Source organism: Cydia pomonella, chromosome 6, assembly GCF_033807575.1.
Source record: "Cydia pomonella isolate Wapato2018A chromosome 6, ilCydPomo1, whole genome shotgun sequence".
Taxonomy (NCBI): Eukaryota; Metazoa; Arthropoda; class Insecta; order Lepidoptera; family Tortricidae; genus Cydia; species Cydia pomonella.
The window spans coordinates 18,227,068-18,245,836 of NC_084708.1; the positions used below are offsets into that span (position 1 = coordinate 18,227,068).

General features: G+C 35.8%; 1 protein-coding gene across 4 annotated transcripts in view; it reads right to left on the reverse strand.

Annotated features, from left to right (window-relative positions):
* Nucleotides 1–18,769, reverse strand: part of LOC133519203 (uncharacterized) — a 140,491-nt gene that overhangs the window by 20,959 nt on the left and 100,763 nt on the right. For 2 of the 4 annotated variants that reach the window (XM_061853191.1, XM_061853190.1), the window contains exons 1-2: nucleotides 6,184–6,756; nucleotides 1,456–1,606 (exon numbers count right to left, since the gene is read on the reverse strand). In XM_061853191.1, the coding sequence (XP_061709175.1) occupies nucleotides 1,456–1,606; nucleotides 6,184–6,741 (709 nt within the window). In that variant the 5' untranslated portion in view covers nucleotides 6,742–6,756. Of the gene's footprint in view, nucleotides 1–1,455; nucleotides 1,607–6,183; nucleotides 6,757–18,769 lie in introns of those variants that run through there. The other 2 variants (XM_061853194.1, XM_061853193.1) reach the window with 1 other exon arrangement.

Here is an 18,769-nt window from a genome sequence, read left to right on the forward strand (position 1 = left end):
ATGACGCGAGCGACGCACGTAACGATAAGTGCTACAGGCCAGCATAGGAATAACCCGCAACATGCGCGTGTTCTTACTGCGCCTGGTACTATGTAGTACCTATGTACCAGACTGTCAGGGGCACCAGGCATGAGGATTATGAGGAAGTACATGAAAATGGCGAGAGCGATGCGCACCATGTTAAGCTCCATGGGCCAACATATAAAGTCAACACAAAAGATGCGCTATCTTGATACGCTCAGCACCATTAGAGTTTCTGCTCGAGAATTCTCGAGCCGAGAAATCTCGAGAAATTTATCCTTCTTCGAGGCGGGAAAAAACTCAATGCCTCGAGAACTCGAGAAATAAATTTCTTGTTAAAAAAGTAAAAAGAAAACCCGTCTTTATACACACACACGTGACGTGTCTATAGTGTATTTCTTTAGGTAGGCAAATAAATGTAAGACAAAGCTTTTTTGTACTCTTTCAGGTACTTAAACATTTATTAGTTCACCAACCAAGTACAAAACTGCCTTGATCCGTCCTTATTGTTCTGGCTTCAACATATTTCATGTTTTGTAACTTTTGAACTACTACCCTCAGATGTCTACAGAATTCGTCTCGTTTAATTACTATGCGTCCTTTTTTTATCATTAGAAAAAAGGTAAAGAATCTTGTCGCGTCTTTTATTGAAAATCGCTTTTAATAAATTATGTAAATAATCGTCTATGATTTATAATACCATTTACCTCGACATATTTTTCAAAAGTGTTTTTTAATAAAAAAAACGTCAAGATCGCTTATCTTCTTTTTAATGCTAAAATACAAATTATAGGACCATGTAATAACAAATACATATTACAAAACTAAAATACCATTGATAAATTAAACCATCTCGTTATATTCCTATTGGCAAAATAGTACAATTTTAGCTGCTTTATTGTTTCGTTTAGTAAGTATATTATGTAGTAAAATCTTCTACATATAAGTTTGTCACATCGAGTGAAATTAATTGACTTGAATATTCTTATCTGATAAAATACCATATTGTGGGTTGTTTACATTTTTATAAATACCTACAGAAATACACGTTTTGTTTTATTTGTTTTTGAAATTTTGATTATTAAGTGCAATTTATGGTACCTACCATTTGTTTGACTATTGATTGACTGGTTTGTAAAAAGAGCAAAAAAAATTAAATAACATCGTTTTTTTTAAACTTTCAAAATTTCTCGAGATACTCGAGAAACTCGAGAAATACTGGTCGAGAATTCCCGTGCCTTGAGAATTAAAAAAGGTCGAGAAACCAGAAACCCTAAGCACCATGTACGGTCACGTCTGAAAATATCGATACGAAAAAAATGTATACACGACTCTATTGCCCATACATTAAGGTAGTGTATATATATATTTTTGGCACTTTTTTCGTATCGATATTTTCAGACGTGACTGTACCAGACTGTCAGGGACACTCACCAGGCATGAGGAAATACACGAAGATGGCCAGAGCGACGCATACGACGATGAGCGCGACGGGCCAGCGCATAACCCGCAGCAGGCGCGCCATTTTGCCGCCGCCTGCGCCTGCGCCCAGCGGCACCCGGTAAAGGCTGTCGGGGTGCGAGCCCTAGAACAAGGCAAATAAAAAGAAATAAGACAATGCATTATAACAGACTCATATGGTTTTCAATTTATATTTGTATACCAAGTATTACATTATTGTCGACCTTTACGATTACAATGTGTTATCTGAATAGGTAGGATCGCTACCTAAACACGTGTGTCATTATGTAAAATTAAAATAAAAACTGCTATACTAGCGTTTCTAATATTTTGAGGAGTTCTGCCGCTGTAACAGATGGTGTAAACGAATCAACTATTATAAATGTATAGTTCTAAAGTACAGATATATAAGTAGAATATTAATGGGCGACCGGTTTGGCCTAGTGGGTAGTGACCTAGTGACCCTGCCTACGAAGCTGATGGTCCCGGGTTCAAATTCTGTTAAGGGCATTTAAATAAATAAATAAATAAATAAATATTATAGGACATTATTACACAAATTGACTAAGTCCCACAGTAAGCTCAATAAGGCTTGTGTTGAGGGTACTTAGACAACGATATACATAATATATAAATATTTATAAATACTTAAATACATAGAAAACCCATGACTCAGGAACAAATATCCATGCTCATCACACGAATACATGCCCTTACCAGGATTTGAACCCGGGACCATCAGCTTCGTAGGCAGGGTCACTACCCACTAGGCCAAACCGGTCGTCAATTTATTCGTGTTATGAGCAATGGATATTTGTTCCTGAGTCATGGGTGTTTTCTATGTATTGAAGTATTTATATATTATATATATCGTTGTCTAAGTACCCTCAACCCAAGCCTTATTGAGCTTACTGTGGGACTTAGTCAATTTGTGTAATAATGTCCTATAATATTTATTATTATTATTATTCTCTTTATTTATTTAATATCTTAGATTAGGATTTTTTATAATATGGATATAAAAGTAAAATATAAAAACACTTACAAAACAATACAAAAGATAATAATAATAATAAAATTCTTTATTGTGCAGTACTAAAGAAAAACTCATATTACAAACAAAGACAGGACTTAAATTAGTAGGTAACAACAGGCGGACTTATCGCTATAAAGCGATCTCTTCCAGACAACCTTCAGATAGCGAACCGGTAGCAAGAAATAAACACATTATAAAAAAAACCTAACCTAGGGTGCCGCCAGCAGCGGGGCAAGGCCCAAGCTGCCGGTGGTCAGGGCCGCAGAGAGAGGAACCGCCGGACTATCCGCCGGGTTATCTCGTGAGCCAAGTCTAGGTACTTACTGGATTTGTCCTTCTCGGCTTTCACGAGATTCTAAGCTTAGTTAGCAAGTACACAGGTTTTCGGTAGATGTCACCTTAAAGAAGTTAATTAGATACATATCATAGGTGGTGCCACCTACCGACGATAGAGAGACTTAATCGATCTAGATTAGGTAAGTAGGTATCGTTGTCTAAGTACCCTCAACCCAAGCCTTATTGAGCTTACTGTGGGACTTAGTCAATTTGTGTAATAATGTCCTATAATATTTATTATTATTATTATTCTCTTTATTTATTTAATATCTTAGATTAGGATTTTTTATAATATGGATATAAAAGTAAAATATAAAAACACTTACAAAACAATACAAAAGATAATAATAATAATAAAATTCTTTATTGTGCACTACTAAAGAAAAACTCATATTACAAACAAAGACAGGACTTAAATTAGTAGGTAACAACAGGCGGACTTATCGCTATAAAGCGATCTCTTCCAGACAACCTTCAGATAGCGAACCGGTAGCAAGAAATAAACACATTATAAAAAAAACCTAACCTAGGGTGCCGCCAGCAGCGGGGCAAGGCCCAAGCTGCCGGTGGTCAGGGCCGCAGAGAGAGGAACCGCCGGACTATCCGCCGGGTTATCTCGTGAGCCAAGTCTAGGTACTTACTGGATTTGTCCTTCTCGGCTTTCACGAGATTCTAAGCTTAGTTAGCAAGTACACAGGTTTTCGGTAGATGTCACCTTAAAGAAGTTAATTAGATACATATCATAGGTGGTGCCACCTACCGACGATAGAGAGACTTAATCGATCTAGATTAGGTAAGTAGGTATTTAGGTATGCTAATACCTAAAATTGTTAAGATAGGTCTTAACATAAGTATAAGAAGGTATAAGCGAGGTCTTCGAATACGTATCTTTGTTTCGGATCGCAGTGTCACAAGTTAAGCTGGTTTGAGAGCGTTTAGTCGCCTACCTTAGACGCACCAATAGAGATCAGACAGCTATTCTGTTAGAATTCTTTATTAGTTCATAATGAATCTTATTCCGTGCTCAATAGAATAGTAATTCAATAAACGCTACCTATGCGGCTTGACCATTTTTTCATAGTAGCACGCGCCTTTGCGGTTTTTAAACAATAGATAAGACGATAATCCGTAGAAGCTCATGGAGGAAAATAGAAACTATACATGCAAGTGTCTTGAAGTACCTAGGTGCAGACGTATCTACGCATAACACACGTTTATTTCGTTCAATTAATTAATTCACTCATGGCAGCACTGATAACTTTAAATATAACTAGCTATACGAAAATAAAGCTAAAGATGAACTACAAACCTAAAAATTGATCGTCATCGCCATTTCAAAACAAAATACGAGTATAAAGTTGGAAGGTCAGTAGGTGAATGCTTAAGCTAAAATTCGTGTAATAACAGATATTAACCCTCAGAATTTACTCACGGACACAACAAAGGTAGCTGAACAATAAAATTAATTCACACCGCGCCGTGATCGCAGTTCTCAACGAGTTACGTGACTGTTAAAAATGTTATTATGCCTCGATACGGGGACAGAAGCGCGTGCTGCCGATGCTCGTAACTTTTATTAACTGCAACTTAATGGACGTAAATTAATGCGAAGTCCGACTCAGAAGAACGAGTTGTCGAAATATTTATGTTTTGTCTAAGATAAGTGGAAATTTGAAACTCCACGTACTCACCGCGTGAATATAAATATAGATAAGGCTTAAATTAAAGAAAATTAGAAGTAAGACAAGTATAACCAACTTTTATTTATTTTATTATATAATAGAAAACTAGGACATAATACCAGAAAAAAAAAACAGAATTATATAACTAAAGTTGTATTGATGTCTGTTTATTTTCTCATTACTTTTAAGATGATAAACCTAGTTCATTATTAGTCGGAGGTTGGATAACTCATAAATTAATATTTGTGCGAAGTATCGGTATTTCATCAGAAAGTGCCATAAATCCAATTGAATTAAAGAATCTTACGACGTGGGCACTTTAGTTAATCGAGTTGTGATTTATTATTTAATCGTGTTTGTAATAATAGCGAAATTAGTGATTTCTTATCGTTATAGTTATTTACATAAGCGTATTAAAGCAGAATACCTATATTACTTTCAGCTAATGACCATTGAAATGCTAGGAGTTCACTACTCGTGCTTAGGATTAACTCCTATAAAATTATTATAGCTAGCTCGGTAGACAGGGCGTACACGCATATAATGATACCAGACAAGACAGTGAAGATCTTATTAGTCCACTAGTATTGCATTAAGGAGGGCATCAGTGCTTTTAAAGTGAGGCCGTGGATACCTCCATGGACGTTGTTTTCAGAATAAGATAAAACTAGTTTTATGAAAAAAAAATTTTGTTTAGGTATATTTTTCTCAAAATGTAAATAGAAAGATAAAAACATCAGTCTCAACATCGTTTTTCTAGCGTCGTCCTGGTTAAAAAATGTCTTAATTTATAGAAAGTAATATTAATATTGTAAAATTGATACGAGTACCTGGTAGGTATACGCTTAATACATACCGTAAACGCTAATTTCATTTTAATTTACGAGTATCACTGTAAGTTCATACGTTCATAACGATAGAAGACACATGTTAAAATGTTTTAGTGAAAAAAATACCACGTACGTAACCCAGTATTCTTCAGATGCGCAATACTTCATTTAAATCCAAAGTCTCAGTCAAGTAACGGCTCTACGGGATCTAAATGTTTAGCGCAACTCTCTGAAGCAAACTACTTAGATCTCTCAAGTGGTCAGCCGTAACCCAACTGCAACCTAGCATGTAATCAAAATGTCGCCATACGACAGCTTGTATGTAGTAAATTAGTATGACGTATGCAGGTTATTACGATAACGCGGAAGGCATTTTGACCAAGACACCCCCGGCTAATCACATGTGCCCTAGTACAGGACTAGATATCATATTACATTTTATGTACCTACATAAAGTCAATTGCCCTAGCGATAGCGACTAAGTGCGCTATTAAATAATATTGAAGGAAAATTAATGAGGCACGTCGAACTGGGTATTAACCTTCAATAACTGATATAATCGCTCGAGAAGCACTCGCATAAGTTAAGCTCAACACATTTCACGCCGCGCACATTCCTTATGCAATATTTTTTGTTCATTAATCAAAGAAATAATTACGAAAAGGCACAGAATTAATTACTTGCGGTCGCATCGCGGTAAACCGTGCAAACAAAGTTCGTTCGTCATGAGCTTTCCAGAGAAGATTAGTGAAAGGCCAAATAACATAAACCTAATGATGGATCGCTACATTCACTACAATAATCTTACGTTAGTTACCTTAGAACGGTACTTCTTCACTTCTCTCGGCTTGTTGAAGTACTTGTCCAATTTGTTTTCGTAGCCAGTGATTATCTCGCTGACAGTGGGGCTCGGCGGCGCCGTATGTCGCGCCGAAAGCGCCTCGCCATGCTCCGCGATAGTAGGTAGATTGCCGTTAGGCGAGGAGCAGCTGCTGCTGGATCTTGAATAAGCATAGTTAACAGATCCATCTGCCGGGTTCTTCGGTTTCTTCTTGAATGCGTACCGTCTCGGCTTCGCGTCCGTCGTCTTCAAGTCGTATGTCTCGTAATTGTCGCTGACTTGATGCTCTTCTACCTCCGTATTGGGCACGTAGCGAAGGATCCTCGGCTCTTTACTTTTTTTCTCTTTCTTCTCATATTTAACAGAGTCGGTTTCGTTGTCAAGCTGCGCCAGACTTGGCTGCAGCTCGTTAGCAGTCCTGTTCGCCTTGCGCCGGGTTTTGCGCTCCGCGGTGCGTGTCTGCACGTGGTCTTCCACTATTTCGGACTCCGAGGACGGTCTGTCCCCATACATTATATAATGTCCATTAACCATTCTTGAATATTTATGTTCGTTGTTATTCAGTTACGTATGTTTTTACAGTTATGGACGAACATCATCGTCACCACTCCTGCTGGGCCATTCGGTATGATACTTGATATTGTGAAACCATGAGGTAACTGATGCACCGAGGGCTGCTGAAACCTTACTAGTGTAGCCGAAATGCTGTGTTAAATGAATGAACGTAATAATGCGGATTGTTTGTTTGTTATCATACGATGTTTGTCATTCAAACTGATGCAATTGAATACCTCCAATTTCAGCCAAAAAACAAAAAATTCCAACATTGAAGCATTGTTATCTAAATATTTACAAATAGTTTAGACTATTGTGCAATCGTCGCAGAGTCAAATAACTGAGCAAAACGTTTTAGAATCGATCAATTTAATTTCATCGTTGGATGCACGTTTGCCTAATAACAATGACCTTGTCAACGACTGACATAATGAGCAAATATAATGCTTTGCTCTAAAAGTAGCCAGTGATGCATGGCGCTATGAAAATAAACAATAACAAGTAGATTAAGTAGACATAGTTAGTCAGACGGTAAGTGGAACATTCACAACGTTGTAAAACGCAGGCGATAGATAACATTCGGAGCGTTATGTCGACCATTATTGTCGGGCTTTTCCCGCGCTTTTTGCCGACGCGGGAACGTTCTCAGGCGCGTGGCGACAATGGCGGGACAACGAGAGTGATTTGCTGGGATTGTGCAACCCGCTGGATTTTATGCAACTTTACAGTGGTGCCGTTAATGCAACAGATGCACTGATAACTGGGGCCATTTGGTGCTACATGTTTCCTGGGATGCGATTCACAGGGAATCTTTGATATCTTGACGTGCGCCTGCGTAATACCCGCAGTTCCTACAGTTAAGTTCATTCTCCTCGGCAAAGCGGAGCTGAATATTGACGATATGCAATAGTTATTTGTACAACAAGAGAGCAAAGTTTGATATTTCTTCGAGTGCTTGTTTTGAGTCCCGTGCAAGCGAAAGATTCTATAATCTCTCGCTACGCTCGTGAATCTTATTTAGAATCTTGAGCATAGTAAGGGACTCAAAAGCGCACGAGATGTAAATAACTTTGATCTCGTGTAGTACACAAAATTTTTCACGTCAGTCAGCCATCAAAAAATACAACCTGAAAAAATGTAATCCAGACGGACGGATCACTATTTCACTCATATTTTCTGAAGGTATTCTAACAATTAACTTTAATTACCGCAATAAAACAAAACGAAAGAAATTTCAATAAAATAATACGAAAATAATGAATTAACGAACATCAATTGACACTTCAATCGACAACTTTTTTTTGTAAAAAAAAAACTTCGTAAGATCCGGTCCGAATTGCGGATACTACTATTTGTCAACTATAGTAAAGATCGTTAAAAGTAGTTAAGTAGAATTATTTACTGCGTAACAATTGCGTAAATTTGTATAAGTTCATTGTTTTGATTGTATAATAAAATACGTAAAATATGGTGTTTTTATTAAATTTAAAACTTTTATTTCATTAATTAATTATTACGAATGAAGACTCGTAGGGTGTTTTGGAACGATGCGGTCTGACTTATTTCGGGGGTCTATTATAAACCGTCAATATACCGTTGAATTACGTATGCACTTTTTTGTCTCTTTCTTTTTGCTAATGACGTGAAAGGGATAAAGACAATAGAATCCAAATATTTCGAACTTGTATTAGGCCCCGCACGTTGAAATGACATTCGAATCTAAAGGTCACTTGAATGTTATTTTGTCTCATTCGGTGAGCAAAATGCGGTTTTGCTTTCATAGTTAGTATTTTCCTCGCGTTGGTGTGGTGAAAATTTTGTGTTTTACTCGGAGGCAAAGTTTGTTTTACCCTCGTGCCTTGAAATCCCCGCAACGCTAAATATTCCACTTCTCGAATTTCAATTTTGGATTCTTTCACTTGCTCGGGTATCAATATTAGTACGAGCGGTTAAACAATAACTTTGCCCCCTAAAACAAATTACTATTCACAATTTGATAGGCATATGTTATTCGTAGCTATATACGAAGGAGTCGTTTGTCTATTTTGATTATTTTTTATTATAAAGAGCGAAAAAATAATTCCATACAAACTTTTTTAAAGCTCCTAACTCTTATAATAACTAAAAACCTGCCATGTGCGTACGGACCACGCATATAGGAGGGTTCTGTCTCTTCAAACAATATGAATAAGCCATTTAAACAAAAGACCGTAACTTCGCCCCAATTACCTACGTCCTTTTATTAAACAGAGAATTTTTCTTTGAAAAATTCATTAATTGGTCAACCGATCATGTCCTAAACAATTTTCGTGGAAAGTGTTTACTAAGCTATACTTGGGTCATTCTACTTTTAACTGCAGGTTTTTGTGTCCCTAGAAGACAGTACATATTTGATTTTTATATTTGTAAATTATGTATTTCTTTAAATTGTATATTAATGAAAAGCTCATTTGAATGCCGGACTAACGATACCTATTGTAACCAAAGTAAAAAAAAATATTTTATGTATTTATATATATAATTTTAATAAGTAACATAGTTGTCATTATGAGTAAAAGGGCAGGGACGGTAACATAGTTGTATGTTTTTCATACTCCAGGCTATAAATTCTAAAAATAAAAAAGCCATGGTTAAATATTGAGGCCTATTCTGTGCATATCAAGTTTTAGTAGCTAGTGTAAGATAAAGCGCATTACGAATATTAAAAATTCAAGATTCTTTAAAATCGCACAAACCTGCAGTAAAAAAAAAGTAGAATTTTTAAAAAATTTGTACACCTGGTTCAAAAGTTATATGGAGGGGACACCTTTTTCTTGAACTTTCATAACGAAGATTTTCAAAAATATTTACTTGATATAAAAAGTTTTTTATAAAATAAAGTTATTTTAAGGACCTACCTAACGATGATAAAAGTACATCAAAATGTTTAAAAATATTTTATATAATGTTAAAAAGAGGAAAATCCCTACATTTGTTTTATACCGTCGCGCACTTTCCTCTTAAACAGACGAGTTATTGGAACGAGATGTTGAACATTGGCCTAAAGTAGGAATTCCGTTTAAAACCTCAACTTCTTTAAATCTACTTAATAGGTAAATTTGTGTCTAATCGATTATAAAATACTAATAAATCTGCAGTCAAAATGCATGCAAATACTTGTTGCATTTTGTATTATGAATATTGATGTGCGGCGTCTTTAGAGCTATAATATTAACATTTATCAGATATATGTATAGATTATCATTCTGCTAGGTGCATTGACGAAATTTAAATAAAAAAATAAAATACTTTCGCTTGATTGAACCCGAGGTCGCCCCGGCAACCCGCTAACACAATTATTCCGGATTGTTACGTTGTTATGCTAATTGATTGAATGGCACCTAAACAGATTTTTCCCGTTTTTCATATATGTGATTTTAATTGGTCGTTTCATTTCAGAAATTTCAGCATACATTAATTAATCTAAGATACCAGTAGGAACTTACATCCGGTGATTGTAAACTAAATTGATTGACTTTAATTAATCATAAAACTGATAGCACAAAATAATACTAATATATATTTACAGTTAGCAAAACCATAAGCTTCGCCTACGTGCATACATATTTGTAGCAGAGATTCTAAGCTAATAACTTTGCTGACTGTAGATGTTGTCGCATTTTGTGGATGCATCCTCAATGCCATAAAACTTTGGTAAATTCAAGTCACGACGCGCACTAGGACAATTTGATGCTTCAATTACTTTTTCCAGTCCCATTTGCACTGTAAGTATTGCGAAACGTGTCTACTCATATTTATCTATTCAAAATAAAGCGTTTAACTAGTAGCGTTAAATAAACTTATTGTCTAAAGTCCGTAATTAACATTTCGGCTCTCACTTTCCGTTTTAGTTAAACCTACTTAAAGATCTTTTGATTCCACGAAGATAGCATTGATATTAAAGTTTACTTAATGGTTTACATCGACGGCAGTCTGATGCAACACAAATGTTCTCAGGAGCATTACAGAATGCATAAACTTCTATAGTAGCCGATGGACTCCATGGCTTAACCTTTTTGCTCGTGTTGAAATAATCGGTCCATCAGAGAAGCGCACGCAGGAAGCATTACGGGCGCTACCATTTCTTTAAATAAGCTTTGTGAATCAATAAATTGCTCCGATTCATTTCATCACTAACTACCATTGTCAAGCTGAAATTGTTATCTAATAAATATAATCTTTCTAGGAATAACTCACAAATTTAAATTAAATTAAAGAATACAATAGCAAGAATTCCCTAATCGCTAGATTGTAGGTACGCATTATTGTATCATCGTAATAACAAACCTAGTCCTTGATCTATGTGTGGGCAGGTATTTATTTCGTAAGTCATTATTAGGTTTACAACAATACGCTACGCCTCGAACCCCGACATTATAGTGCGGATCGTCCCTGTTGTTATTTTATCTTTTGGCATTTGAGCCTCACCTTGAGTCTTCGAATTCATTTATTATTTTGAGTTCAAAGTCAAATAATCACCGGCACAAAGTGCCTTCACACTTGTTGCGGCGAATTACGGAATTTCAATATAATAGATAATAGCTGGCTATTATAAAAATCATGAAATATGCAAATTATGTGTTAAAGCATTGTTTAGTCATTTGTTGGCGATAAAATATTGAAATACAGTTGCAATTTCTTACACGTACCTATATCTATAGTGTACTATTTGTTTGTATTTCTACTTCTGGAAATATTTACAAACAGGAATATTTTTATATGTTCCGTAAACAAGATATTACATTGCTTTCTACTTGTGAATTCAATAAAATGGTAAAAACAGAGATAAATTAAAAGTTCCAACGCAATTGCTGAAGATCCAAAAGAAGGAAAGATAATTTGTTTTCGCTCAGTCGGTAGCCTAGCGGTCTGAGTATACAGTAACACCGTCACAACCCAGCGCCTGCCGCGATGCGTATTGCTCATTAATTTACAACAACCGCACGCGAACCACTGTTTGCTGATATTTTAGACTACGAGACGTTTTCATGTTTTACTGAAATGGAAACTTTGCCAAGTAGACCTATTTACTTAGAGCCTTATATACTTAATATCTGGGAAACCGAGCTTTGCTCGGAAAACATATAAAAACTCAGAAATGCGCGTTTTCCCTGAGATAAGACCTAGCTAGATCGATTTTTCGCCCCCGAAAACCTCCATATAGAAAATTTCATCGAAATCGTTAGAGCCGTTTCCGAGATCCCCGAAATATATATATATATAAATATACAAGAATTGCTCGTTTAAAGGTATAAGATATACCACATGGACATGAGGCAATTCGCGAAGTATTTTATAGTCATACACCGATTTAGGTTATATTTTGTCTTTTAAGGGTTTCGAAAGATAAAGACTTCTTTGTTAATATAGTACATTTAAGTGTAGGAGTTAAGCCAAGCAACATAGTTGGGCGGCGACAGACACGGAAGGGGGCAGGCAGAACAAATACCATCTCTGCCTGTGCAATAGAAGAAATAGATGCCCTGTAAAGACATAGCCATCATAACATTCACACGCAGACGCAAACCAAGGACGTAATATATAGCTCAGACCCATCCAAACTAAATAGAAAACCAGGCCCGTGCAGAAGGACGAGGGGCGCCACTGCACTACATCGAAGCCCCAAGAAAAATCAGCATGGCAAATACAAAAATGAATGAAAGGGATATGATATGCGATCCGGCTAATAACCGGCGTTTGGGGGTTTCCGGGTCCTCAGATGTCAAATATGCTACCGAGACACATGCAATAAGCAAGAAAAAGAGGATCAACAAACAAGAGAAGCAACTTCGAATAGGAACTTGGAACGTGAGAAGCTTAAAGAAGAAAGGTAAACTAGAAAATCTATTATTAGAAATGAAAAGACACAAGATGGATATCACAGGACTCAGCGAAACAAAATGGGCTGATAATGGCATCAAAGACATGGACGAGTATGTGTTATATCATTCTGGAAAACCAAAGGAAGAAAGGGGTCATCATTATGGAGTTGGCATTCTAATAAAAAAGGAGTTAAAACCATTTGTATCAAACTTTACACCACTATCAGATAGATGCCTTCTACTTCAACTGAACAGCCATCCAGTAAAGACAAATATTATACAGGTATATGCACCAACCTCCAACAAAAAACACGATGCAGATATTGAAATTTTTTACTCAGACATAAAAACCATATTAGATTCAATAAAATCCCAGGAAGTAGTAATGATAATTGGAGACTTCAACTCAAAAGTAGGAAATGGTAACGTAGGAAAGCATGTTGGCAAATATGGGCTGGGGGAACGGAACAAGAGAGGCGAGAGACTAGTTCAATTCTGTTCAGAAAACGATTTTGTAATATCAAACACATGGTTTGAACACCCACCTAGACGATTGTATACTTGGACGTCACCCCAGCATACTCCGGAAAACATAGTTAGAAATCAAATTGACTACATATTAATACAAAACCGTTTCAAGAATTCAATAGTAAATGTTAAAACATACCCAGGAGCAGATATTATGTCAGACCATACCCTACTAGTAGCAAAATACAGACTAAAACTTAAATCAATCAAGAAAACCAGACATGAACCACAGGTAGATATAGAAAAACTTAAAGATAAGGACACACTGCTGACTACAAAACACCTCCTAAACAACGAAATCCATAAAATCAGCTCACTTAACGACAACGAAAACAACATCGAATCACTTTGGAACGAAATAAAAGTAACCATAATTAAGACAGGCGTAGAAACCTTAGGACACAAGAAAAGGATCCAAAAGACACCATGGATAACAAAAGAAGTCCTTGATTTTATGGACGAACGAAGACTCTATAAACATACAGATACTGGGAAATATAAAGAATTGGACAACCATATCAAATCCAAAATACATCACCTGAAATCATCATGGTTAGAAAGGAAATGCAGCGAAATTGAAGAGTTGGAAAAGAAACATGATAGCTTCAATTTACACAAAAAAGTAAAAGAATTTACGAAAACAAATAGGAAGAAAACAGTAGCCAAATTATTTAACGATCAGAATCAACTTGTAACGGATATAGAAAAAATAAACAAGACTTGGGAAACATATGTAGAGAAACTCTTTCAAGACAACAGGTCAGAATCAATTCCAGAAGAAGAAAATACTTACGACGGTCCATTAATACTTAGCCATGAAATAGAAAGAGCTATCAGTAATATGAAATCAGGCAAAGCGCCGGGTCCTGACGGTATATACATCGAAATTATTAAATTACTTTCAGAAGAGAACATTAAAGTATTGACAAAACTATTTAATTTAATATACGAGTCTGGCAGGATACCAGCCGACTGGCTACACTCTACCTTCATAACACTTCCGAAGAAAGCCAATGCAAAAACGTGTAACGAATACAGATTGATAAGTCTAATGAGCCACGCCCTAAAAATATTTTTAAAAGTAATATTATCCAGGATACACTACAAAATAGACAGAGAAATTAGTGACACACAATTTGGTTTCAGGAATGGTCTTGGTACCAGAGAAGCACTAACTTCAATTCAGATTTTAACTCAGAAATGTTTAGAAATGGATCAAAACGTCTATATCTGCTTCATCGACTTCGAAAAAGCGTTCGATAATGTAAAACACGACAAACTAATGCACATAATAGATAAAACTGAAATAGATAGTAAGGATAAGAGAATTATAAAACATCTTTATTGGAATCAAACAGCAAACGTAAAACTAGATTATAGTAGCACAAACAACATCCATATACTTAAAGGAGTGCGCCAAGGCTGTGTCTTATCCCCATCGCTTTTCAACTTGTACTCAGAACACGCATTCAAAGAAGCATTCGATGAAGCAGAGGAAGGTATAAAGATCAATGGAAGAAACATTAACAATCTAAGATTTGCTGATGACACCGCCATTTTAGCAAATAACATAGAAGATCTACAAATACTAATCAACAAGTTAAATACCTCACTAAAGAATCTAGGACTGAAAATGAATGTAAAGAAGACAAAATACATGGTAGTTTCCAAATTTCCCGGTAGAGTAGACACAACACACCTAATAATTGATAATCAAGCAATAGATAAAGTTAAACAGTATAGATATTTAGGAGCGTGGTTCAATGAAAGTTGGGACCCAGACCAGGAGATTAAAATAAGAATAGAAATTGCAAGGAACACATTTATATCAATGAAATCACTGTTTACCAATAGAAGCATAAATATCAAACTGAGGTGGAGACTCGTCAAATGCTACATAATATCCATCCTACTATATGGCATGGAGGCATGGACTATGAATAAATACACAACAGACAGACTTGCTGCCTTCGAGATGTGGCTCTACCGCAGAATGTTAAAAATCTCATGGACCAGTCACATTACGAATGAAGAAGTACTACGTAGAATGAGGAAGAAACCAGAAATACTCAACATCATTAAGAAAAGAAAAACAGCCTATCTGGGTCACATCTATAGAAATAAGAAATACGACTTATTACAGACAATCATCGAGGGAAAGTATGAGGGAAAAAGAGGGAGAGGTAGACCTAGAAATAAATGGATAAATAACATTAAAGACTGGACGCATACAAAAGACGCAGCCACCCTCAAGAGATTGGCAAAGACCAGAGAGCTGAATGCCATGCTGACCGCCGACGCCCATTAGACTGGGCATGGCACCAGAAGAAGAAGAAGTGTAGGAGTACCTACTCAGAACTAGTTTCGAAAATTTGTCAATGTTATGGATCGTTTAATAGTAAAGTATAAATTGTTACGTGCGTTTTTATGCATTTGTTTTGTGTTTTATATTGTTCATCTGTTTACGTTATGACATATACGATACTGTTGTTTGTTCGTGATGTTTGAATAAATAATTGCTTGATTGTTTTGGTTGAATGACGATATGCAATTGCAAATATTTAATATGCGTTGTACGAAATATTACAATCAGCTTGATCAAATTTACATAATTCAATTAGACAAGAGGAATTATATTAAAATCTTCTTACCCGTCGAGACAAATTTAGTGGCATATTGCTTAAAAATACTGTCACCTATTAGTCCGAGTTATACGCTCAAAGTACAGTCCCAACTGGAAGAAATCATGAACCTTGTGCATTGCTTTTTCCCACTCTAGTGTCCCATTTTGCAGTTTCTTGTTTTTATTCGAGAAACGGCTTAAGTTACAACAAAATAGGCAGCAATATATCCTTAGTATAGTAATATTCTATTCTACACTAATTGTATTACAGCATGCATGTTTTTAATGACAGTTTTCAAATTATGTGTCTGCCATCCGTCGCCATGAAACTCCATGTAGCATGCAGGTATTTTAGCTTAACGTGCATGCCAATTTTCATGCTTTCTTCATGACGGGACTATACTTTTGAAATTTGTTAGGGAAATTAGCCGTACTATGAAATTAAGGAATAAAGTTACTAAAAAACTATACAACAAATACTTCGTCTTGCATTATACCCCATTTTTAGTAAAACGTTCCATCATTCTTAGGCATCGAAATTCTAAGCATTTTGTCATTAGGTGAAAACAACATTATATAAAAATAAAACACTGTTTTATCCACATTGAATCGGTCAGTACTCCGTGCCTACTGAGGAGTACCATACATTACAAAGAATCTACCTAGCAATTTACTGATTGGCATTCTGGAATTATTAGAGCATTGAACTGTGACACGGCTATTAGCATTCCGTTAGCAATTCCAGCTTCCGTCGCGAAAGGGCTTAAGTACTGTGACGTTTGTATTAAAATTAGTCTTTTTTTATTAGGGCTAAGTGGCTGGGCAATGCAGTTTAAGGAGAAACTGCGCCTGCGACACGTAACGTTCATTAACAGGCGATTAGCGGTCAATACAATTACGTGCTGTGACGGTCAGGCGCAGGCGTAGCGATACGTTTCTTGTAACGGCATCGGCTTAATTAGTTAGGTGATGACTGGGCAATTATGCGACCGTTTTTTTTAATATATAGTAAGTATATTTATGCTACTGTGCTTAATCGGAGAGTCGTATGTCTATACTAGTTTCATAATGACTACGCTTATAATAGGTAATGGTTGTTCGGCTTTTGTCAAAGGGTTTTTACAATGAACATTATTTCATAGTCCTAAGATTTCTTATTCGTATGTAACGTTTTTTTTAAATATATTGTAACGGTATTGAACCGTATGTATTGAAAGTTGTTTACAATTTTTTGACTTAAGTTTGATAAACCGTAAAATGTTAATTGGTAGTTGGTTTTTTTAGACTAGTCGATTTGATTCAGTTGGGAATGAATAAATTGAAGGTACACATTATACAAAGAGTCTCTACATTATGAGTAAGAATTCCAAGAAGAAAATTTGCTAACATGAACAAACTATAAGTTAAAATTATCTATTAAGAAATCTTAGCAATTAGCAGGTACTAATAATTTAGAATTTTTAATTTATAGTTTTTGTTTAGATCTATTTAATGTACTTTAATATTCAGCATATATTTTAATGTAATGGGTTGGTACTTGATAAATATTTTTTTTTTTATAAGTTAAACTGTCAACACTTAATTTTCAACCACAGATCGAATTCATAATTATGAATGAAAAATTTAACGCACCGATAAAATGACAAGCAAAATCATAGAGTTACTTAAAAGCTATCGAATGAAGTAAATTTCATATTGATATTCCTCATAGTACTTCTAAAATATCGAAAGAGACACCATTTTAAGCATATTTTCAAAGCAATAATCTATCAAGAAAAAGATGAGTCATCGTGTTTCTGACAAGCTGAAGGCTAGTTCAAGGACTGAAGTTATACATACTAGAAAATAATCGATGAAGTCTTTGTACAAGCCTGTAAATATCGATTTAAAAATAGTGCATTTTACTATACACCGCGCCTTAACATCAAAACTTTAACAAATAATCTTCGTTTTTCAAAGTTCATCGTATTTCGGCGGAAAAATATTCAGTGTTGGTAGATCTTTATGTTCCCGCTGAAATTACTTTGCTGGCTACTAAATAATCACTCACTAGCTGCCCTCGGTCCATCCCTGACAGATGTCCACACAGAGACATTACTTAAGACATAAACAAGCATTTTTCGTGGGGGCATTGAGTAATATCATTACATTAGCAATACTCATTGTCCCAAAACGTTCCCACTTAAAACCACATTTTGTGATAATCTCGTCTCGTCTTATTTGGCGAATTTCAAAATAAACATCATCCACAAAAGTAACATAACTTTGCTCTTTCGCAGTAATGCAACAATGCGGCAGTTTCGAATAAGACACATTTGTAAAAGCGATGCAATATGGATCAGCTGATTATGAGGCTGACCATATACTGAATTTATGCTCTGTCTATAAAGCGTTATGCAGCGTGGAATAAAAACGGCTTAAGGGCGATATGCATATTATGCAAATGGTTGTCATTAAACCGTGTAAGGAATCAGGAACATAAAGTTGTGTCATATGCAGTCATGTGCAAGTGATATACTTTACGCCCTATAAATATGAAAGCGTTAAGAGTCCCCGGCAAGCTCGACCGAATTTCACCTTCAGATACAATACAAACCGAGTTTCGTTTATATTTTAAAACTACGTGTTGGATTGTAATGAAACTTTGTATACACGGTGGTCAAAAAATATGTGCATTCCCATTGCCAGGGCTTGAGCAACTTTTACTATGGGACCAACCTCGGAATTTGGAAAAAAAATCGGGCTCTTTCATACATTTTAGCTGGTCCATTTTCTATGGGAGGGCAAACATTTTTTTCGCGATTTCGGGGTTGATCCCATAGTAAAAGTTGCTCAGTAATCTCAGTATAAGCCCAAAACCACCCTGCCAACGGGAATGCACATATTTTTTGGCCACCGTGTATACATACAATGACATGAGGTATATCTATAGGGCTGAAATTAGTTTATATTGCTCAACCTTATAAAACAAATAAAATAGAATCAGACCAAGATA